The 23,525-nt window shown below is 51.9% G+C and overlaps 1 protein-coding gene across 2 annotated transcripts in view; it reads left to right on the plus strand.

The window, feature by feature from the left end:
* Nucleotides 1-14,763, plus strand: part of Igsf21 (immunoglobin superfamily member 21) — a 206,354-nt gene extending 191,591 nt beyond the window's left edge. For both annotated transcript variants that reach the window (XM_060379175.1, XM_021628086.2), the window contains exons 5-10: nt 4,231-4,346; nt 6,851-7,325; nt 12,784-12,869; nt 13,358-13,550; nt 13,859-13,897; nt 14,534-14,763. In XM_060379175.1, the coding sequence (XP_060235158.1) occupies nt 4,231-4,346; nt 6,851-7,325; nt 12,784-12,869; nt 13,358-13,550; nt 13,859-13,897; nt 14,534-14,607 (983 nt within the window). In that variant the 3' untranslated portion in view covers nt 14,608-14,763. The remainder of the gene's footprint in view (nt 1-4,230; nt 4,347-6,850; nt 7,326-12,783; nt 12,870-13,357; nt 13,551-13,858; nt 13,898-14,533) is intronic.
* The last annotated feature ends 8,762 nt before the right edge of the window (nt 14,764-23,525 follow it).

Consider the following 23,525-nt stretch of genomic DNA (forward strand, 5'->3'; position numbering starts at 1 on the left):
TCAGGATGGAGCACAGCTTCCGGTCAAGCTCAGGGTATGTGTGTGCACGGGTGTTTGTCTATAAGTGTATGAGTGTTTGTGCATGCACAGGTGTACGTGTATGCGTGTGTACGTGTGTGCTGGGGAAAATCCGTGCTGTCAGACTCTGTCTGGAAGGCTGGACACCCGCTGAGGTTTTGCTGTTTGCCTGCAGTATGAATGTAAGCAGATCTGTGCATCTCTGACCCCAGTAAACTTGACTGTGAAATGGGAAGCCGAGCCAAGAGCTACCCAACAGACACACTGAAGAGGCATCCATGAGTCAGTACGTCTCCCAGTGAGCGCACAGAAAACGCTAAAATAAATTATAAAGAAGAACAAAGTGAATTTAACCCCATATTTACACTTAACATATCTAAAATGTTACACCATTAACACAGAATCAATATAAAATTATCAGCAGCAATATCTTTTTTTTTTTTTTACTATTTTTACTTTATGTGTACGGGTGTTTTGCCTGCATTCGTGTCTTCATGTGTGTGCCTGGTGTCTACGGAGGCCAGAAAAGGGTACCAGATCCTCTGGGACTGGATTTAAGACATTTGTGAGGCACCATGTGGGTGCTGGGAATTGAACCCAGGTCCTCTGGAGGAGCAACCAGTGTTCTTGACCACTAAGCTATCTCTCCAGCCATCTTGTAATGTCCTTTTTATAATTAGGCCTTTGGAATTTGGTGGGCTCTTTACATTCCCAGTATATTCCCAGTGAGCTCAAACTGTCAACATTTGCTTCCATGCTAGAGGGTATAGTTGCCTACTGTGGTCAAGGGTAAAGGTGTCAAGCACTTCCTGGTCTCCTTGCTAACTGCACGGAGAGACCAGACTCGATCCTCCCACTCCCTGCCAAGTAGCCTTAAAAGGAAAGCTATCAGGAGGGCAGCTATGGCTATAACGGGGACACTTTAAAAATATTTGCACATTCCATTTATTTGGATCTTCAGAAGCTCCTTTAATTCCATTCTGCAAGTAAGAAACACACTGTGAGGGGTTAAGTCACCTGCCCAAGGTCACACAGCTGATCAGTAAAGCAGCTGGTCTTTGAACCTTGAGAGTTCTGGCCTAGAGCCCAAAGTCTAGCCTAAGCTCCCTCCCTTCTTCCTAACGATGTGGGAATGGGTGTGCAGCTCAGGGACAGAGCTCTTAGCTAGCAAGCAGGAGGCTCTAGACTCCTTCACTAACACTGCAAAGATGAAGCTGAGCCAGCAGCAATCATTATCACCACTGGAGGGCTTCTCAGGTACCATACCAATGCCTCATGCACTGCTTGAGCAGGCTTCCTTCCTCAGCGTGACCTTGGTGACGTTGACTGTGGTGGTTTGAATGAGAACGGCCTCCATAGACTCATGTCTGAATATTTGGTCCCCAGTTGGTGGAACTGTTTGGGAAGGACTAGGAGGCGTCACCTTGTTGGAGGAGGTGTGTCACTGGGGGTGGGCTGTGAGGTTTCAAAAGGCTCCTGCCATTCCCCATGTGCTCTCTGGCTCCTGCTTGGGGTTTGAGATGTGAGCTCACAGCTGTTCCTGCTGCCATGCCTTTGTTCCACCATCACGGACTCAAGCCCTCTAGCACTGTAGGCTCAATTAAATACTTTCCTTTGTAAGTTGCCTTGGTCATGGTGTTTTATATCAGCAACAGAAAATGAATACAGCAACACAGAGAGAGAGGTGATTTTGAAGGGTCCACCTTCTGTTTCTGGCCCTGAAACATTCTAGAGGATGTAGTTTTAATGAGAGCATTTTGGAGATGAGGATGAGGATGGGAGGTGATTGATAGAGGTGGAGGTATGCTGGGAATGAGGCCAAAGACGGAGTGGTGACTGACAGAGTTTGGGATGGAGGTACAGAAAGAGGTGAGGATGGGAATCCGCCAGAGGGACGCTAAAGGTGAGGGGGACCACAGACAGTGAGCTTAGGGGGCAGTACCTTATGCTGAACTCTGACTGGAAGGAGGGTCCTCAGCCTTTGGGGGCAGCAGAACTAGATGCAGTTCCTGAGGACCCTGGACCACAGGTCTCTGGAGGTGCTGTTGGGTACCAGGAAATGAGAACTTGCAGCAGCTCAAGTTTGGCGAAAAAGGTGCAGACAGATCTGGCCCCTTTGAAGGCTGGGCTGGCCTGATGTGAGAATCTGGGCACCAGACCAGGCATTTGATGATGCACACCATTGATCTCAGCACACGGAGGCAGAGACAGGCAGATCACTAAGAATTCAAGGCTAGCCCAGTCTACACAGAGAGATCCTGTGGAGACAGGTTGCCACTATTCAGATCCCAGCTCTACCCCATGCTGGCTGCACTAGCTGGGGCCTGCTGCCACATCTCTTCTTTCCCCATCTGTACAATGGGAAGTATCACACCCATGACCCAGGCCAAGAGTGAGGCTGAAGAGTCAGCTGCTCATGAAAGACTGGGCCATCACTGATCCCTCCTGTAAGAGCTTGTTTTCAGTGCTGTTCTGTAAAAGTTACACTGCAGAGTTTGCAACTTCTGGGTAATTGAAGTGTTCTGGTGTGCATTTCCGTTCTCCGGATTCCTACCCCACTCACCATCTGTTTTGAGCCATCTTCCACTTAATTACAATTCTCCCTCTATTGTTCTCTCAGGCTTCCCGTTCGGCTTCCCTTCTCTTGCCCCCAGCATGTGTGGCTGCCTGAATGAATCGAGGGCTCATACCTGGCTCCATCTCACTGGGCCCTAAAACAGAGCAGCCCATGCCTGCCTCCCCCACCAGCCGACAGGCTTCTCTGCACTCTGTCTGCCTCCTTGCTGGATGCCTGCCGCGGGCCCCTGGCACGGAGCCCCACACCTGGCGGGTGTCAGGAAATGCTTGCCCAACTTAATTAAACTCAATTGGGGTGAAAAGCCCCTGCAGGAAGGCCAGGTCTCCAGCATATTTGTTGTTCATACCTCCCAACCCCCACCTCCAAAACACACACACACACACACCCCCCACCCATCGCACACAGGTCCAAGGCCAGGGAAGCAAGAACAGACAGCCTGCCCCAAGCAGAGTTCAAATATGGTACCTCCTGCAGATGCCAAGGAGGTTGCAGCAAAGAAGCATCTCAAAGTTGAATTCCCAGCGTGGACCCCTGAGGATAAGCTAGGTCAAACCCTGAGCTCCGTCCCACAGCCGCATCTGTTGAGCACCATGCCCATCTAACAAAGGAGAGGCCAGAGGCTCACAGTGCGGGAATGGCCCCCAGACACGGGGATGGTGGTGACTGAACTGGGGTGTGAGAGAGGGGTGGAGGGAGAGGAGCAGGTGAGAAGGAGGCTTCCATCCACAGTAAACTGGGTTCCAGGGAAGGAGAGAGAAGAAGCTGCCAGCTCCAGGTGATGCTATGTAACTTGCCTAGCTCATTCCCAGCTCATGGAGGCTAAGCTGCTGTCTTGTCCAGCTAAAAGCCATGTGGTACTTTCCATCTCTTCAAAAGGAAGTTGTTACAGTGGCCCTGATCTCACTTAAAGCTGTCAGTGGCTCCCCACTACTCTCAGGAGAAAGAGAGAGAACAACTCTGTGATGAGCTGGTCACACAGCTTTCTGGGGGTTAGAAGCAGAGCAGGAAGGGATCGAGGCCTTGATCTGTAGCAGTTGCTGATATCATGGTGTAAAGACACCCACAGGGACCAGTTTCAAGTTCATAACAGTTTAACAGCTGGTTCACAAAATTCCTGAAAATGTCATAGCCCTCTGAACAGGTTGGAGCAGGCTCTAGCTCAGATAGCAAGTACCTGCAACTCACTGGGCCTGCTCGTGACCTGCCCCTCATCATGGCTTTTAGGGTAACATGAGTACCCAGCTCACCTGGCCCCCAACTCCAGGCCACCATTGAGTCCTCACATGCTCTATTTCTGTCTGCTTCTCAACTACTGCTATTTGGATCACAGCATACAGTGGCTTCTCTGGCAGTGACACCCCAGGGCCTCTTCACTGGGGCAGGGTCCCCTTCTGCATTCGGATACCTTTTCTAGGATACCTTCTGGGGCTGGATGCACTCACTACTCCAATCCTCGTGGCCTCTTGAGGCCACTGAGGTAAAAGTCCCAGGAAGCAGGGCTCTCTCCTGTGTCCTCAGCAAGGGACCCCATGTTCACCCTAGTCCATACTGCATCAACCCCTGGTGTGGGACATAGTAGAACTCTTTCTGAGTGCCCCAAATGAGTCCTCCTCTTCTGTCCTTCCCCTTGGAAGCTCCTCCCACGTCTATCGAAGTTGTGGCTGCTGACTCTCCGGCCCCCTTCAGCCGGTACCAGGCCCAGAACTTCACGCTGGTCTGCATCGTGTCTGGAGGGAAACCAGCGCCCATGGTAAGTGTTTGGGGGTCCAGCCCTCAGTATGCCCAGCCACCTATTCTCTGAACCCTTTTCTGGTACCACTTCTGTGCCCAGACAGGAAGTGGTCTGCCCAGCTGGACTCTGCCTAGCACCTGTCTCATTCCCTCTGCCCCATCCTGCCATCCTAGATCTTCACAGTAAGGGTGGTCTTCCAGGAGATCCCAGCACCCAGTACACCCCATCCTAGATACGAAGGGACATGGGGAACATTGACTGGGCTCCAGAGATGAGAAGGGAATTCTTTATACTCCGTAATATTTTTCATGGAGATGGGAGCCCAGTTTGTGATCTCATGCTTCAAGCACACTGATCCACCCAGGCCTCCATGGGATTCATGGGAAAACCTCCAAAAGGAAGAGAGAGAAGGGGCAGAAAAAAAAGAAGAGTGGAGTTCTTAGTCATGGGGAGGGGTAGGCATCCAGAGAACCTGGTCTGAGTTCTGCTTCCAGTCACCCCAATCCCCAGGATTGACCCTGGCCAGGAGCCCCCCCCAAAGAGGGGGACCCCATCAGTGTTTCAGAAGCCAGGGGCCCTTTTGACTGAACAAGTAATCAATGAAACCTCATGTGTCTAACTTCCAGCAGGGGAGGCGTGGAGCCCTCGAGGCCCCTGGAAGCATTCTATGCGCTGTATCAGAGCCTTTGAGCTACATTTGGAGGTGATTCTAGGGTGGACATTTTAGCACCCTCTAGACCTCAACCCAGAGAATTCCATACAGTCCTCAGGTTTAGCAAGACGGAGGTGGGGGGAGGGCAGAGCTGGAGCAGTGAGAACCTGCAGTTAGTATTCAGATGGAGAGGTAAATGGCCCCTCCTTCCTAAAGTGACTGTTTCTCATTAGCGGGCCAGTGGTGGGACCTGGGGACCTCATGAGCCCTACCCAGAGCCTGAGACCCCAAAGTCAACTGCCCAGGGCAGAGGAAGGGATAGGTGTAGGGATAACCCACGGTAGGGTGTGGGGGCCAGACGGAGTGCAGAGACATGTGGCCAGGAACGAAGGTGCAGGGCACAGAGGTCAATGATGGAAGATGTGGAGGTCAGGGGTCAGGGGTCAGGGATGCAGAGGCATTGGGTTACAGTCATGACGTCACTAGTGAGGCACAGAGGCATGGTGGTGAGGGCTCAGTGGGCAGGTTTAGAGTCACGCTGCAGTCCCCAGCAAGCAGTTGATAAAGGTGGCCTTACAGCCACTGAATGCTGAGGACGTGGCCCACAAGCCTCCCCTTCGATCCCCTAAGGATGTCCTGCCTCCCCTGAGTCAGAGAAGCTAGTCTTTCCTCTGGGAAAAAAAAAAAGCCATGAGGGGAGGGTTCCCTGCCCCTGGGGCTACAGGAGGGCACCCTTTCCCACCTCCCCACCTAGCTGCCACCTAAGACACTGTGTCTTAAATGGCCCCTCTCTCACTCTCTTCCTCCCTGCTCCCCGCTTGCTCTGTCTGTAAGGAAGATCCTCTCTCTCTAACATTCCAGGCATCTTACGTCTGTCTAGAGCGTCAGAACTTGAAAGCGATTCTTTGATATAAATTACAAACCTGCTTTTGAAGCACTTTTCAAAAAAAAAAAAAAAAGGTAAAAAGAAAAGAAAGGGGAAGAAGAAAAAAACCAACCCCCTAAAGCAGACCATTATGTGCAGAAGATCCTTCTGCAGAGTTTCAAACTCTGACAGGTTTTCCACACCCACGGATCAGCCTCCACCAGCCCATCCCTACGTACTGCCCACCCCCTCCCCCACCTGCCCACACCTAGGCTTCTCTCCTCACACCCACGGAGTCCCTGGAGTCCCTCAGTGTGGTACTTCCTGCTCTTCTCTCTCCCTGTCTCCTATCGATTTATTCATCTGATTTATTAAAAAAAAATACACCCAGTCCCCGCAGGCTTCTGGGCGCATGTACCTGAATAAGAAGACAGCAAATTAAATTAAATGCCGCCTCTCAAAACTTGAATTCCCTATTAGCAGAGAAAGGGAGAGGACATCTTCTTTCGCCTTATCCCTGTACCTAGCTCCCTCCCACACCTGCACCTGTTTTCTGCCTAGCAGCTCCAAATTACCAAATTGTATGAGCAGGCAGAACGAACACACACACACACACACACACACACGCACACGCACACGCACACGCACACGAGCGCATGCGTACGTGCTCAGGCTCACACACACCTCTCTTCTTCTCACTCCTCATTTCTGTGTGTTCCCTCCTCATCCACGTATCATCCACATGCCCCCGGGGCAGCCATGGACCACGCTAGAGCCCACGTGGTAGTTAAGTGGCATCTAACCCCTCCCCCACACCACGTGACTTCCTTCAAGCCCCCCAATTGCTCTCTGCAGTCCGTAGTGGAGAAACTGAGGCTAAAAGTCTCCCCAACTTGTCAATGATGGTGTTGGGCTGAGCCACTTCTCTCTAGCGCTGAGAGTCCATCAGGAGGGGAAACGATCCATCCTTTCACTACCCTTTCCCTGTCCTGCTTGCCACTGTAGGTTTATTTCAAACGTGACGGGGAGCCGATAGATGCCGTGCCCCTGTCAGAACTGCCAGCAGCCAGCTCTGGCCCGGTCCAGGACAGCAGGCCCTTCCGCAGCCTTCTGCACCGAGACGTGGATGACACCAAAATGCAAAAGTCACTGTCCCTGCTGGACACTGAATACCGGGCTGGACGTCCCTACACGGAGCGCCCCTCGCGCAGCCTGACCCAGGACCCCAGCCTCTTCGCGCCGCCCACCACGGAAAACATCCCGGAAACAGTGGTGAGCCGCGAGTTCCCGCGCTGGGTACACAGCTCCGAGCCGATCTACTTCCTGCGCCACAGCCGCACCCCGGGCAGCGATGGCACGGTGGAGGTGCGGGCCCTGCTCACCTGGACCCTCAACCCGCAGATCGACAATGAGGCCCTCTTCAGCTGTGAGGTCAAGCACCCAGCGCTGTCCATGCCCATGCAGGCGGAGGTCACGCTGGGTAAGAGCTGGCAGGCTCCTCTGCAGCCCGTCAGAGATAAGAGCTTGTAGCCCTGCAACGGGAGCCTCCGGCGGCTGGAAGCCAGGGGGAGGGGGCTAAATGGAGACCGCCCGGGGGGGGAGACAGGGAGGGGTCTTCGGAATGCTGTTTGTTGGACTGGAGAAAGTGGAAGGTTCCAAGAGATCGGCTGGGCGTTTAGGGTTAAAAGCGTGGGTCTTCGGTGGGCATTTGCTCGACACTAATAGAAGCCAGACTTGTAGTCTCTCATTACCGATAAGCAAAACTGAGGCTCCAGTCAGTGAAGCTTCCGGCCCTGAGCCGCTAGGTTCCACCCAGCAGGGCTGGGCTCTTCAGCCCCTTCTACTGGCACCTTCCACGTCCCCAAGGCCAGGCGCCCTTGATGGCTTTGAGCCACGTCCCCGAAGGCCCTTCCAAATGGAATTAGACACCTGCAGCTCCCACAGGCACCAGAAGGGCTGTTTCCTGGACGCCTGTCTGCCACAAGCTACTTCCCTTCTGTTAATTCAGCAGATGTTTGCGAAACAGGTAGTGGGCCTGGATGGTCACACCCACTGGGGAAGCGGGGACATAGGCCTAGCCAGGACTCCCGAGGTGAGTGTGAGAGCCTGGGCTAACTTTTCTTTCTACCTAGACCGTCCTGGGCCTCCGGTGGTTTAACCGCAAGCTAGGCTGCTAGCTTGAACCCCCCTGCAGTACCCTGGATGGCCACTGGGGGCGATGTCCTTATTCCTATCCTTTAGATGAGGGATTTGGGTTTCACGCGACAGCTTGGGGCTTCCTGTCCTAGAGTCCACTTCCTTCAATCACTGACTTAGTGTCGCCTACCTGAGTGTTGTGGTTTATGGCACACTGAGTCATGAGTGGGGCCTGGCACAGTGAGCGAGCCTGCACTCTGAGAAAGGCTGTGAGCGAACAAATTGGTAGAGGCATTGGCACACAGAATCCAAACACCCAGCAAGGACTTTGAAGACCAGGCCAACGAGAGCTGGGCTTGCCTGAGGTAGTGGGTCTTGCTCGCTCACCTGCGTTCCTTTCTCAGGGATGTCCTGTGTGGCTCATGTGCCGCTTCCCCCAGGAAGCCTGCTTTGGTCTCGTTGGCCCATCCAGCTGACCGTATCTCTTTCAAGCCCCTCTGACTGGGGTTTGTGTGGGTAGGTCATCTCAGTGGTAACATTGCTTTCTTCCCACTGGTCACCCAGAAGCCTTGGGGATAACTCACTTTCTCATGGTCTCCCCATGTCCAGGTCACCACTTCCATCCAAGCACTCTGCAGCCAGCCCTGGAGTACATCATGGCCTCCAAACTGGCCTTTTCTGCTCCCATTCCCCCGCCCCATACTGTTCTTCATCCCAACTGATCTACTTAAAATATAAATCAGCCCAAACTTCAGATTAAACAGCTGCCCAGACCCTCTGGTGTAGACTCTAGGCTGATGCAGAGAAGAGAGCCCAGAAATAGACCTGCAGGTAAAGTTGATTGATTTTTTGATGGAGACCCTGAGGCTGTTTGGAGAGTAAAAGACGAGTTCTCTAACACATGGCCCCAGAACAAGAGAACAGGAGTGAGGGAGAGGCGGGCCTGGCCCCTGCCTGGCACACACACAGGTTAACCTGGGATGATTGATAGGCCCTGGTGTAAAAGCCAGCATCATAAAACTTCTAGAACAAAATGGAGAAAAATGTCTTTATGGAGCTGAGGTAGCCAGCATTTCTTAAAGCAGTCATAAAAAAAAGAAAGAAAAAAAAAACTAGAGGAAAAATTGAAAATTGGTTGGTTGGACTGAATAAAAAATCAGATCTTTGGCTCATGAGAAGACACACTTAAGAGAGTGAAAAGGCAAAGTGTAAAATGAGGGGAGATACTCTCAGTTAAAACAAAAAAACAAAAACAAACAACCTCAAGCCAGGCACGGCTGTGCTCACCTATAATACCAGCATTTGGGAGGTGGGGACAGGAGGATAAGAAGTCCAAGGTCATCCTCAAATACACCTGTAGGATGAGGTCAGCTCAAAGCCTAGACTGGCATAAGCTCCATCTCAAAACAAAATCAGAAACAGAAAAGAGACAGTCTCATAAAACCAAAAGGGGAAGGGGAGTCCCCACTAGAGACACAGGAGAGACAGCCAGTATTTGCTGTCGATGTTGGAGAGGTCAAACTCAGGGCCTAACATATGCTAGGCAAGTGTTGGTGACTGAGGCCAGCCCATGGACTTATCAAAACACCCAGCAGGGAAATGGAGATTAAAACCTCAGAGAGATGGCATTTGTGACTCTAGCCTTGGTAAATTTTTAAAAACTAGCAATACCTAGTTTTTGCTAGTTTTCAAAACTAGCAAAACTTGATGAGGGTGCAGAATAATCAATCACCATTAGTGGTTAGAGAAAACAGCATATTTATTTTTCAAATATGACAAACACCTCACTCCTGCAACTCAATAATTGCACATGGAGGGGAAGTTGGGTAGATGGATGGTGGGATGGAGTGGATGGAAAGATAGAATAAAAGGTGACTAGGTGGATGGATGGGTGGATGGTTGGGTACATGGATGGATGGATGTATTGATGGATGGGTGGATGGATGGTTGGGTAGGTGGGTGGATGGATGGATGGATGATTGGGTAGATGGATGGGTAGATGGATGGATGATTGGATAGATGGATGGATGGATGGTTGGGTAGGTGGGTGGGTGGATGGATGGATGGATGGTTGGGTAGGTGGGTGGGTAGATGGATGGATGGATGGATGGGTAGATGGATAGGTAGATGGATGGATGTATTGATGGATGGGTGGACAGATGGTTGGGTAGGTGGGTGGATGGATGGATGGATGGATGGATGGTTAGGTAGATGGATGGGTGGGTGGACGGATGGATGGATGGATGGTTGGGTAGATGGATGAATGGATGGTTGGGTAGGTGGGTGGGTGGATGGATGGATGGATGGATGGGTAGATGGGTAGGTAGATGGATGTATGTATTGATGGATGGGTGGATGGATGGTTGGGTAGGTGGGTGGATGGATGGATGTATTGATGGATGGGTGGATGGATGGATGAATGGATGGATGGATGGATGGATGGTTGGGTAGATGGATGGATGGATGGTTGGGTAGGTGGGTGGGTGGATGGATGGATGGATGGATGGATGGGTAGATGGGAGGGTGGGTTGGATGAATGGTTAAATGGATGGACAAGTGACTGTCTTAATGAAAATCCAGAATTCCATGGGAGTCCCAGAAGAGCCCTTCCTTGAGACCACTCATACCATCCTCACACACAGCAAGAATGTCACAGGTGGAGGTGTAATGGGAAGTTCTGCGTTCCCTTGAGCCGGAGTTTCACTCTGAGGCCTCATCCCTTTCCCCGTCATCATTTTCAGAACATCTCTTGGACAAGTGATGGACAGATGAGCTGATAGTTGGAGCTGATGCTCCATGCCACACCGCCTAAGAGGGCCAGGCCTAGATCCTGGGCCTGAATTCTGTCCTCCAGCTCCTGAGTACCCGAACTGTGTATACACCTCTGCCTGGCACTCTGGGTTGTGCTCTCAGAGCAGCCATGGGGCCAGGCTTTGCTTGCCAGGAGCTGCAAATGGACTTCCAGATGGTGGTGGGATGGGAAGGTGGGAGCAGCTGGCCTGACTTCCACAAACAAGGGGCTCCCGGCAGCCTTGAGGGAAAGAGCTCAAGAACACCTGCTGCAAATGCCCATCTGCAGGCGAGCTTGGAGGGACAAGAGTGGAGCAGACCCCTCCTGGGCCACCCTCTCTGCCCCTCAGGGTCAGCTGCACATGGGGGCCACTGTAAACAGCTTAGGGAGCCGAGGAGGCTGTGTGGTCAGCTGCCTCTCTGAGCCTCTGCAGAAACACTGACCCACATCCAAGTCGCAGCGGAAGCCTTTCAGCGCCCTCTGCTGGTTGAGGCTGACAGTGACACAGACCACCGTGGGTCGTGCTGACCCCACCCCCAACCCCACTCCGCCCTGCCCCTTTGCAAACCCCACTCCTCCACAACACCCAAGATCAACGGAAGAGGCAAGAATGTTGCTTGGCCTCTCTGAGCCTTCTTATGCTTGCAGGGCAAGCTCTCGAGGCTGAAGGGTTAATCGAAGGGGAGAGGGGATGGCTTAGAGGCGAAGCCTTTCCATCCCCAAGCCTGTCTTCTGCCAGACTAGACTTGGTGGAACCTCCCCAGTGTCCCTGGCCACTGCTGCTTCCGTGCAGCTGGCAGGTGGACGCAGCAGTGGAAGCCATCCTCTCCTCCCCTCACCAGCCCGCCCTCCCCTCTCAGCAGGCTGGGCCCGTCCCTCTGCCCACGCAGCCTCTCAGTTAATTAATAGTGCCTTGGTCTTGTTCTCAGAGAGCGAGACTGGCAGAGCCCAGAGCCTGCTCACATCTGCCTGACACCCTGGTTTCTGTTGCGAGTTAAGTGGGGAAGACAGCCCTAGAAACCGTGGAGTCTGTCCCCGGCTCCCGCCAGCTCTCCGGTTGACCTCACGGGCTTCACTTCTCTGGGATGCTGTGGCTGCCGCCCGTCCATGAGCGGAGCCGTGGGCTGCCTCTGTTCGGTTCAGTCTCTGCACACAGCACTGGTCATAGCTGGGCTGAGTGTGTTTGCAAATTAAATGTCAGCCCCACTAAAGGCTAAGCTGCAGGACACTTGATTTTATCACTGTCCCGTTTCCTAGTCGCCAGCCCTGCTCCGAAGCCTGACATATGGTCAGCTCAGTAATTACTATTGAATGGGTGAACAAATGAATTAACGAGGGGCGGGGAGTCAGGCAACATGTGTAATTGACTCTGCGGGGACCTTGGACAAGCCTCTTCATTATGGTGGGCCCGGGTTTTCCCCTCTGAAAGAGAAGGGAGAGAAATCCAGGCAGCCCTTCGGTCTCCCACGGGCAAGGGGCACCCAGGGCACTGCGTCACCTCAGCACCTACAGAGCAGCTGAGGAAGGAGGGACTGGGGGTTAGAGGACCGGAGGCAGGGAGAACAAAGGCTGGATCGGGAATGAGACAGCGGCTTCACTCTGTCCACACAGCCCCAACACACACACACACACACACACACACACACACACACAGGTTCCACTGGCAGGAGGATCCTGGGTTGGGAGCCTGAAGTCCTGATTCTTCCTCCCTGTGTGACCTTTGGCAAATCACAATGAACTCTCTGAGCCTCCATGACCTCAACTGGGCAGCGGGGACAATGAGGATGTTTTTATATCTTCCCCTCATCCCCCACTGAGATGTGAGACCACGAGGACAGAGATCCATGCATTTGTGTGTGTCGTTGAATCCCCAGATCCCGGCTGAGGCGGGGCAAAGGAGGCAGCCATGACATCAGCCTCTGGACCGCGCTCTGCTTCCTGCCCTGCCCCCCACCATGCTGACCCCATCTGCCCACCACCCCTCTCTGACTCATTCTTCCTCTTGATACAGTTGCTCCCAAAGGACCCAAAATCGTGATGACGCCGAGCAGAGCCCGGGTTGGGGACACGGTGAGGATCCTAGTCCATGGATTTCAGGTCAGCCTCTCTGTGCCTACCTGAGTGGGGTGGTGGTGGGTTGAGACACCCGCTGGCCGTGGGAACCAGCATCCCTGGCTTACTCTCCTCTACCTATGAGCAAATGCAGTTCACATCAACCGTCTGTCTTTGCATTTATTTCAGCCCTGACCCCTGGTCCTCTCCACCCAGACTCCTGTTGTCCAGGCTGTTTTCAAATTCCCTATTTCGCTGAGGATGACCTTCAACTTCTGACCCCCTTGCCTTCCCTCTTCTCAGTGCTGGGATTATAGGCTGACACCATCACACTGTGTAGGGTGCTGGGGATGAAACCAGGGGCTTTGTGTGTGCTAGGCAAACATGGTACCAACTCAGCTACATCCCCAGCCCTCTTCCTGGGGTTCTGTGGTGCCACTTGAAGCCTAATAGACAAGAATTGGGGCCCAGGAAGGCTCTGTGTTGCCAGGATGTTCCCCCGTGACCCCGCTGTGCCTTACTCTGGTCCACAGAATGAGGTCTTCCCGGAACCCATGTTCACGTGGACGCGAGTGGGCAGCCGCCTGCTGGATGGCAGCACTGAGTTTGACGGAAAAGAGCTGGTGCTGGAGCGGGTTCCTGCTGAGCTCAACGGCTCCATGTACCGCTGCACTGCCCAGAACCCACTGGGCTCCACGGATACGCACACTCGGCTCATCGTGTTCGGTAGGGACCCCACAGGGTCACCCGAGGATGGGCCCTGGCTCCAAACTCTCCACAGAAGCCCCTTAAATTTGCCCCAGAGAGATAATTCTGTCCACTCACTACAAAGGCTGTCGTCAGAGAGATTCTGGCTCTGCCACTTAGCTAAGCCTCAGTTTCCCCACCTGTAACCTGGTCAGATACAGAGGGACTAGGTGGCTTGGTTGCACCATCCCAGCGTGTACAATACCTTATAGCAGGTGCCTGGGGAAGGCCCTCTGTGCTGCAAGCTCAGGGCCACCCACTCTGCTTTCTCTGTTTCTCTCTGACAGAAAACCCAAATATTCCAAGAGGAACTGAGGACTCCCGTGGTAAGTGTCCACCCTCAAGACTGCGTGCTTAGAAGCGAGTGCTTTTCAAGGCCTCAGGAGTCATCTGTTGCTGAGGCACCAATGGCCTCCCCTGCTCCCTCCGCTTCCTCCAGGAAGCCGTCAACTCAGACAGGCAGAGTCAAGGTTAGGCAAAGGCAGGTACTAAGCAAGGAGGCTCTACAACCAAAGGGACATCAGGGACCAAGGGTGTCTCCTCTCACTGCTACTCAGACCTCAAGAGGCCGTGTCTGGCAATGACTGTGGTGTGGGCCTCTGACAACTCCATGGGACATTTCAGAACATAGACAGATGCCCCAGGATGCTCCCTCAGCCACCCCAACCTAGAACTTCCCATGGGATGCAGATGCTACGCCCACACAGCAAAAATCACAGTTCTCAGGGAAGCTCCCCACTTCTGGTAACCACTGGTTACCATCCTGGTGGCCTCAGCCTTGCAGGCCTGCATAAGGACAGGTCACTGGACCCACGGCAGGTGGACAGCAGAGGGTCAAACCCAGCCACCTGACGCTGCCCCCTGCTGAGCATCTTTGGTGGGACCATCTACTCCAGTTTCCCACCGACGAGCTCACCACACAGGCAGGCTGCAGCCCTGACACCAGCTCTGCCCTCTCACAGGTTCTGCTTCCGGCCCTGCTGGCGTCCGGCTCACCCTGGTGCTTGCCCTGACAGTGGTCCTGGAGCTCACGTGAAGATGCTGCCCTCCTCCCGGTGTTCCGGCGGCCCGGCATCTCTGCGATCGATTTTCATTTCTTTTCTAAACTATTTCCAGTCTTGTTCTTAGTCTTTGCCCATGTCTTGGCTCTTCTTCACTGGGTTTAATTAAACAAACAGACCAATTTTCCCCACCTCGGGGTACGGCTCTGTGCTTTTCCTTGGCCTAGCAGAAGTTACTGGGTACCTGCTGGCATCCAGTCTTGGGACAGGCACAGAGATAGGATGACAAAGGAGATGGAATGCCGGCATTCTTATGAGAATGGGTGCACATGCAACTCTCATTCCATCCTAAAAACAGCCGGGTACGGAGTGGCCAAGGTCCCTCAGGGGAAATCTGACAGTCAGCTGTAGCCATGACAGTGCTGCCTAACGAGTCAACCGAAATCTTGGTGGCATGCAACAGCAAGCGTGGGCACTTAAGGTATAGATAGCAATGGTCCAGATGACCTCATCCAGGCCCCTCAGCTTCAGACAGCAGACACTCCCTTCTCCTATCCCCCTGCAGGCTACACTCCAGACTGGAGTCTAGCCTTGTCTCTGGGCTTGTAAATTCCATGTGTGTTTATCCCGGAGCTGGAGGAAAGGGGGCAGTAGCTACCTTTCTTGCAATATGTACCAGTAAGCTTTCCATCGCTATAACAAAACACCCGAGATAATTTACTTATCAAAAGGAAAGACTCCTTTTCCCTTTTCTTTTTCAAAAGGAAAGGCTCACGGTTCTGAAGATAAAAGCCTACAACCCAGCAGCCTCATTGCTTCGGGCCTCTCCTGAAGCCATACATCACGGCAGTTGGCTACAGAGCTGCGGAGATACATCTACTAAGAGGCGGGAACAGACAGAGAGGGAAGAGTCTAGGTCCCACGTCCCCCCTGAGGAGACACCCCACCTGTTGATGGTCCCACCACTTCTCCACAGGGCCATCCCGGGAACCAAGCCTTATGCACATGGGCCTAAGGGAGCCAGTGACCATCCTAACTAGAGCATGGCAGATCATAGAACATAAAACTAGAGGAACACCCAAGCCAGCATATTTAAAACCTCTGCTTGGGTCAGGTCTTCGGACACTGGTGGTGCCAAAGCACATTCCATGGCCAAGGGAAGGATGAGGTTGGCGTCCATCCCCAGCTGTGGTCAACACCTGAGAGGCACCAGGAAGATGATGGGGGTTATCAGAGGGATAGGATGGCATGGAATGGGTTGGCATGAGACAGCATGGGATGGGTATACTGCAGTGAGCCCCGAGTCTCACTCACTAAACACATGAGCTCTATCTGGAGCTGGATTACTGGCTACACACTAGCTACACACTAACACCCTGGCTCTCTGGAGCATCCAGGGTGGACAAAGAGGTCACGGCCTCAGGCTGAATCACGACATCCAAAGATGCCCTGGCGCCAGCACCTGAGCAGAGCTGCTGATGTGGACCAAGTCTAGTGGATCTCGGCTAGATCTGCTTTTGCACCCTAAGAGCTCGGGGTAGCTGGAGACCAGCTGGCCCCTGGCGGCTTCGGCTGGGATGGCTCAGCTCTGTGCCATGTGCTCTCCCTGGTTCCATCAGGTTAGCTCAGTGAGGGTGGAGGAATGAAAGAGCTCAAGCACACCGGGTCTTGTGAGGCCCCAGGGAAACTGACACAACATCCCTTCTGTTGTGTTCAGAAGAAAACCAGAGTCCTCCTTTGATGCAGGGACCTGAAAAGTCACATGGATATAGAGAAAGGAGCGAGGTGAGCAAGACAGCACAGGTGCCCTTGGTGCTGACTTGAAGCTTAGGCTAGGCATGGTGGCGCAGAACCATGATTCCAACACTCAGGAGATAGGCTCTGGAAGATCGGGAGTTCAAGGCTATCTTCAGCTCTGTAGTAACTTTGAGGTTAGCCTAAGTTACTCAGAAAAGGCAATTAGCCTTTGTATTTTACTTTCTGAGTGTGTGTATGTGTGTGTGTGTGTGTGTGTTCCTACATGTGCATTTATGGGTTCTTATTCTCCTGTTCCATCCCTGTTCCATCTGTCTGTCAGTAATAGCAAAGATTGCAAACATTCACTGCATGGTCAGCTTTTAGTGATTTCTGGGGTTTCGAACTCAGGTCCTCATGCTTATGTGACAAGCACTTTCACCACTGAGCTACGTCCACAACCCAACAACTAACCATTTATTTATTTGGATTTCTTTATCTTTGTAGGGGTATTTTGCCTCCATGTATATCTGTGCACCACAAGCACGCCCAGTGCCCAAGGAGGCCAGAAGAGGGCATCAGATGCCCTGGAACTGGAGTTACACAAGCCTGTGAGCTGCCACGTGGGTGCTTGGAACTGAACCGGGGTCCTCTGCAAGAGTCTCAGCCAGTGCTGAGCCACCTCTGCAGTTCCCCAACATTCAGCCCTTGAACTTGATATTCTAGAATCGTGATTTTCCCTCGTATCTTTTTACCTTCATTTAAGCTCAGATTCTTCTGCCCTCCGACTGGTGATTTGAATACATCAGAAAGAGAGGGTTGATGAAATAAGTACCTGCTTTCCCGAGGTTGTCAGTCGGTCGACAACAGTAGCGTAGTTGGGGCTTCTCTCAGACATCCATGAGCATGTAAGCATCCAAGAAGGGTGAGCTGGCAGCCACCACCCATGCCAGCAGCCTCCTTCACCTATTCCTTCTTCCTCCAAGCCCTGTCTCCCAGGAACCTCCCCACAGCTGCTGCCCAGCCGTTCTATATAAGGCTCCTGACTCCTGAGGTTTCTGTTTTCCCAAGACATTTTAATACACAGGTCCGTTCTCTCTCCTTGCCTCCTTCGAGGGAAGCCCACGCACGCATGAAATTGGACTTGCTTCGCCCTGTTAACAGCAGGGTTGCTGGGCTCCGCTGACCCCTGAAGTGCATCAATAGCTCAGTAGTCAGCAGATGAACCATGGGAAGTGGTAGGGAGGGCTGGCTGGGAGGCTACAGCAGGAGGGGTAGCCATCGGCTTTGGCTTTGCATTCCGTCTCCCATAGGCGCCTCCATCTATCCCACAAACTCTAAGCCTCCTCCAGCCAGGGCCTGGAACTCCAGCCTGGGGCAGGAGTTCGGGGACACTCACAACCTGTATCCCTCTGTTGGAACTTGGTTTCTGGCTGCCTGTCTGCCAGGAGCTTTGGAGAGACTCAAGCCTGTGGTGACTGCCCCCCCTCCTTAGCACAGGACACCAGTCTCTGGGCCCAAAGGCTCACTGTGACTCACCTCTCTGTCCCCCAAGGCTCCTATGGACAGTCAGGCATAGCTTGCTTTGTTCTGTACTACCTAGGGCTTTTGGTGTCCTCCACAGGTGTCTGAGACTCTGGCCACAAGCTCTACCCGAGCTACCTTGTCTCTAGGGAGACACAGAGCAAAGAACAGGTCCGAGAACCCCAGAGACAGCCACACAGGGCACCTTGCGATTCGGAAAAGCTGCAGGTTTTATTAAGAGCATGTATACATAGCATTCCTGCAAGATGTGTGTAGGCAGGCCAGTGCCAGGAACACCTCCTTCTGGAGCCCTGACCTGATGCTGGAACCTGAAGGGGAGATGAAGGCTGAGAAACAAGTGGGTGGAGGATTGGGAGGGGCAAAGAGGGAAAGGGATGGCATCGGTCACCCTGGGCTGTTAGGGCATGTGGGTCAGGCTGCCCTGGGGTCAGGCATGGAGAGAGCTGGATTCTTGAACATATGAGGAGTTGGGGGAAAGGGTGCCACTTGAGGAAAGAAAGATCAGCAGTCCAGATGGGGGTCAAGGGGACAGAAAGGGGACAGACTGATCAGCATTCAGGGGAGTGCCAAAAGAACTGGCGTAGCCATAACTGAGGCAAGGGACAGAGCTGTGGAGATAGAGAAACAGAGAGTGCCAGAGATAGGAGAGGGAGGATGGAAGGGAAAGGAAGAGAGTGAGAGGAGCAGCATGTACAACCTGCCGCCTCATGTGCCTCCCCTGGGACATCTTCCACCATCATGGTCTTGTAACCTTGAGTTCTGAACTGGAATAAACTCTCTTCCCTTTCAGTTGCTTTTGTCAGCGAATCTTATCACAGCAAAGGGGGGAATAATAAAAAGCTGAGACGTGGGGAGACGGCACAGAGAAAGTGAGGGAGAGCGAAGCCAAGGCAGGAGGGACTGAGTAGTCCCTGTGTCCAGCAAAGCCCAGTTCTGATGCCCATGGCCAGTGAAGGAATGAGCTGGTGAAGTGAGTGTCCCAGAAAACACTTAGGCTCTTGTGTCAGGATTGACTCCCTCAGCCCCAAGGGAAAGGTGGATGGGAATAAGTCACCTATAACATAAGTACAGTTTTTCCAAATGCCAATGTCTCAGTGACAGAGCTAAACGTCAACCAGCCCTGGGGCCGCAGAGCTCTTGACCTTCAGCTGAGCCTCCCTTGTCTCCTCCTCCCAACCCCTTCCCTGCCCATCTCAGTCCCTGGCTGCAGCCGGCTCCCCCGGACCCAGCCCAGGCTCTCATCATCTCTATTCCAGGTTTCCAGACCATTTGCCTCTGGTTCATTCAGACCTGAAGTTCCCAGAACCACAGATAAAGGACATTTGGGGAAAGAAATTTTTTTTTTTAAACTGGGCCTTCTGCTCTAAAAAACTGGTGGGGATCTTCCTGGAAAATAGTCCAAGCCCCAAGGTTTTGCCCTTCTGAGAATGGAGCAGGGAGCTGAATCAAGGCGCAGACTCATCTGCCTGTGACACCATAGTCACTGCCAGCTCTGCTGCTTCCTCCACAACCCCCTCAGGTCACCTTCTCTGTGCCTGCTTCACCTTCTGTGAACGTGGGGAGCCCGTGCTCCTGGCACTGTCCTCAGAGAGCTCAGTGAAGACATGGGAAGCATCTCCCGCCAAGCCCAGCACTCATCGAGGGCACAGCAAACGTGAACTTGTGTGATCTGTATTAAATGATAGGGGGCCATGGAGCCAGGACATCAGCGCCACAGAGGTGTGGCCCACCATCTACCACTGCATTATTTTGGCACACTGCAGCACCACTACAAAGCAGCGTAAGAATACTTGGAGGAGGAGGAGGGCTGGGTCTCTGGACCAGTAGCAGGGTTACCCCTGGAGCTTGGCAGAATGTCCGAGCCCTTATCCTGGCAATGAGGTGATAAATCTCAGAGAGAGCAAGCTACCACCTGGGCATGGGAGGAAGGGCTGATTCCAGAGAACTGAGCCGCTATGGGGCTGGGGAAAGAAGGGGAGTGGGTGGCCTTAGCCTACAAGGATGGAGGGTGACTAAAGAGGTGGACAGAGGTGATTAGCATGACTCTGGACAAGCCAGACCCGAGGGTGCATTTGTCAGGGTTCTCTAGAGGAACAGAACTGAAAGAATGAATATATTTCCAACAATGGTTGTCTACCAATGGAAGGTCCAAGAATCTAGTACTTGTTCAGTTCATGAGGCTGGATGTCTCTGCTGGTCTTCAGTAGATGCCAGAATCCTGAAGAAATAGGCTCTAGTGCCAGTGAAAGAATGAACTTGCTATACAGTGAAGGCAGGCAGGGAGGCAAAGAAAGGATGCTTCCTTTTCCCAGGTCCTTTACAGAGGCTGCCAACAGAACATGAGGACCAGGTTGAAGGTGGCTCTTCCCACCTCAAAGGATCCAGACTAAAAGTAGGTCTTCCCACGTCAAATAATTTAATTTTAAAAATTCCCTGCCCAGCCACTTGGGTTTTAGTTAATTCCAGATGTAGTCAAGTTGACAACCAAGAATAGGTATCACAAGTCCAATCCATGTCAATTTAACAGACAATCACATTCCCTTATACCATGCTTACTTTCCAAATAAAAACAATAACCAGGTAGTAATTTGCCCAACACAAAGTAACTATCCCTGCTCAGCCACAAATGTGTTACAGTTTTTAGAATAGGTGGTAGTGTTAATTGAGAGACATCCTTTTAATATCTTAAATGTAAATATAACCACTGAATCTCCTTTAGTTGATGTTGCATTTCATGACAAAGAAACCAAGAAAATGCATACCTGCACAAATGCATTCTTAACAGAATATGACAGAAACACTTACACCAGTTACAATCCTTGTTCCTGCAACTGGCCTTAGGTGGTACTCATTCCTCTTCTCCTTCCTGCATTTCCTCCACTCCCAGGAAGCATCTCCGCAGGTCTTGGCTCTTTTCCTGCAGGAGTGACAAGTACCTTCATTCCTGATGGGTCTGAGCCCTTTGTTGTCTTGCCTGCATTAGGCTGTTGTAGTTTCCCAATGAAAATCATGGGACATGGTGTCACCAAAAGATGCCCTACAGGAGCTCCTGAACTCCAGACATAATCTCTCTAACCTCTGTTGTGGAGAAACAATCCAGTTTCCTCTTGATAATCTGGATCAATCACCCTCCTAGCATTGTTATTTCTTTCTTAGCCTGTTGGCTTAAGGGCAAAGTGGCCAGGAGGAAGTTTAAACGTTCAGTTCAATGGAATGTTGGTTGCGGTTCCTGGTGGGAACACTTTGGAATCAAATCTTCTAGGCCAGCAGAACTCATGGTCACAGAAACAGGAAGTTTAAAAAAAAAAAAAAAGAGTCCTAATGGATCACTTGGGTATGATAGGGAATGGAACTATCCCCTGCGCTATCCCTTGATTCCTGGACCCAGGTATGTGGGTCCTGGCTATGGGCATTGATTCAGAGCATACAGTGCCTTCTGAAGAACCCTGCTCCAGCCCTCCGGGCTGCTGCAGCCTAATTGGCACTGTCATTGTGTCTTCAAAAGGCCTTTTCATCTTCCTATTATGCCAGCTGCTTCGGATGGCGGGGGACATGGTAAAGCCTGTGGATTCCATGATCATGGGCTGCTGTAGCTCTCCTCTGGCTGTGAAGTGTGTTCCTTGATCAGAAACAATACTGTGTGGAGCACCATGATGGAGGGTAAGGCATTCTGTAAGTCCGAGGACGGTGCTTCTGGCAGAAAGATTACATGCAGGAAACACAAATCCATAGCCTGAATGAGAATCTACTATTCCACTAAAGACGGGGCATTGTCCTTCCCATGGAAGAATTGGTTCAGTTCAGTCAACCTGCCAGGCCTGTTGGTCACTGGTTGGTGAATGGTGCCATAGCTGGGGCTCAGCATTTGTCTCAGCAGCAGCAATAGCTAGGCCAGTCTTAGTGAGAGGAAGTCCATGTTATCAAGCCTATGCATAACCCCCATTCCTGATGCTACGGCCACTTAATGGCAGGGATGCGTGGGGAAAGAGGCTGCCTATTCACAGAACAGTATCTATTGATTATTGATTATTAAACTCACCCTTTGATGAGTGTTTACATGGGGCACAAGTGTGTCTTCACATCCTTTGGGCATTTGGTGAGATCTACGCACACCTCTTCCATGGATGTCTTTCCCATCGATCTTCCAGCCATGCTCTTTCCAAGTTCATGACCATCCAGCCAGTCCACCGGCTGCAGACCATGAGTCAGTGAACAATCATGCCATTTCTCCTTCCAAACAAAACGTATGACCCCATGTACTACCTGAAGTCCTGCCCACTGAGAAGATTTCCCTTCACCAGTGTCTTTCAAGGACACCAGAAAGGGGTTGTAATGCTGCAGCTGTCCGCTTCTGGGTTGTAACTGCATGCAGTAGAGTCATCAGTAAACCAGGCCCCAGTCTTCTCTTCCCCAGTCAACCAACCCTAGGGCACACCCCATGAGGCTATGCGTGAATGCTCAGCAGAGGATGGCAGTATAATGGGAGTAGAAACCATGGGGTCTAGGCAGCTTCTTCATGTATCTTGCTCTTGTCTTCAGGATCTGCTCTATTATCTTCCCTGGCCAGATAGGAGAGTTAAAGAGAGATGTGGTGGGAACCACCATCCCTCCATCTTTCAAGACCTTGCTGGTGGTACTGATTTCTGCAATTCCTCTAGGGATGTGAGATTGTTTTTGATTTACAGAGGCGACTCTCAAGGCTTTCATTTAGCCTTTCCAACCATGACAGCCCTCACTCTACAGGTCAGGGAATGAATATAAGAGGGAAAGTGTGTGTGTGTGTGTGTGTGTGTGTGTGTGTGTGTGCCACAAGGACCCACTGGACCTACTGTGCGTGGGAGACTTCTCCATTAATAATCCCCTGACCTCCATAAACCCCTACTTTAAGTGGAGGACAGCAATGTTTTGGGGATCTCCCTGAATCAACCAACATCAATTCGGAACCAGCATCCAATAGATCCTGGAAAATCTGATTGTCTCTTCTCCCCCAGTGTACACTTACCCCCTTGTAAAAGGCTGTAGGTCTCTCTGGAGAAGGACTGTAGAAAGGCTAACAGTAAAACTCCTAGGTTCGTGGGTCATGATTCCCCTTTGCCACGATCCAATGTAACCTTTCTTTTATTTATTTGAGAATTTTTCTGTTTATCCAGACCAAACAAAAATGCAGTAGGCTTCTTATCTATTTCATGTCTGGAAACACCAACAGCCAATACCAAAGGTCCATTCGAGTCATGCCAACATAATAAAATTCACAGCCTGTGCTGACCATGATGGGTTAGGCCATTGCGGACAGTGCTTTGTCTATGCTTCCTATTATAATAACTCCGATCACCTCGCCTTTGGTGAGGTGCTGCTATCTGGACCCTGCTGCTTTGTGGCCCATTAAACCCATCACATTTAATTTATCCAACTGAGGAGTGGCATCTGCAATGGAAAAGTGTGACAACAAAGCTCTTCAAATATTCTGGTGCTCCTTTCACCACTTTGTGTCTTACAGGATTAGTGAAGGCCATGTCTCCTGGGCCTTCCCATTGTGGAGGATTAGGTAGACACAGCATATCCACTCTAGCACCGAGATTGCTCTGAGCCTTAAAATCCCTTCATCAACATTAAGCCAAGAGATATCAGGCATCTCTAGCTCCATTTCAGTAGGCCGTCTTTTGGCAAATGCTTC

This window comes from Meriones unguiculatus, chromosome 3 (assembly GCF_030254825.1).
Source record: "Meriones unguiculatus strain TT.TT164.6M chromosome 3, Bangor_MerUng_6.1, whole genome shotgun sequence".
Taxonomy (NCBI): domain Eukaryota; kingdom Metazoa; phylum Chordata; class Mammalia; order Rodentia; family Muridae; genus Meriones; species Meriones unguiculatus.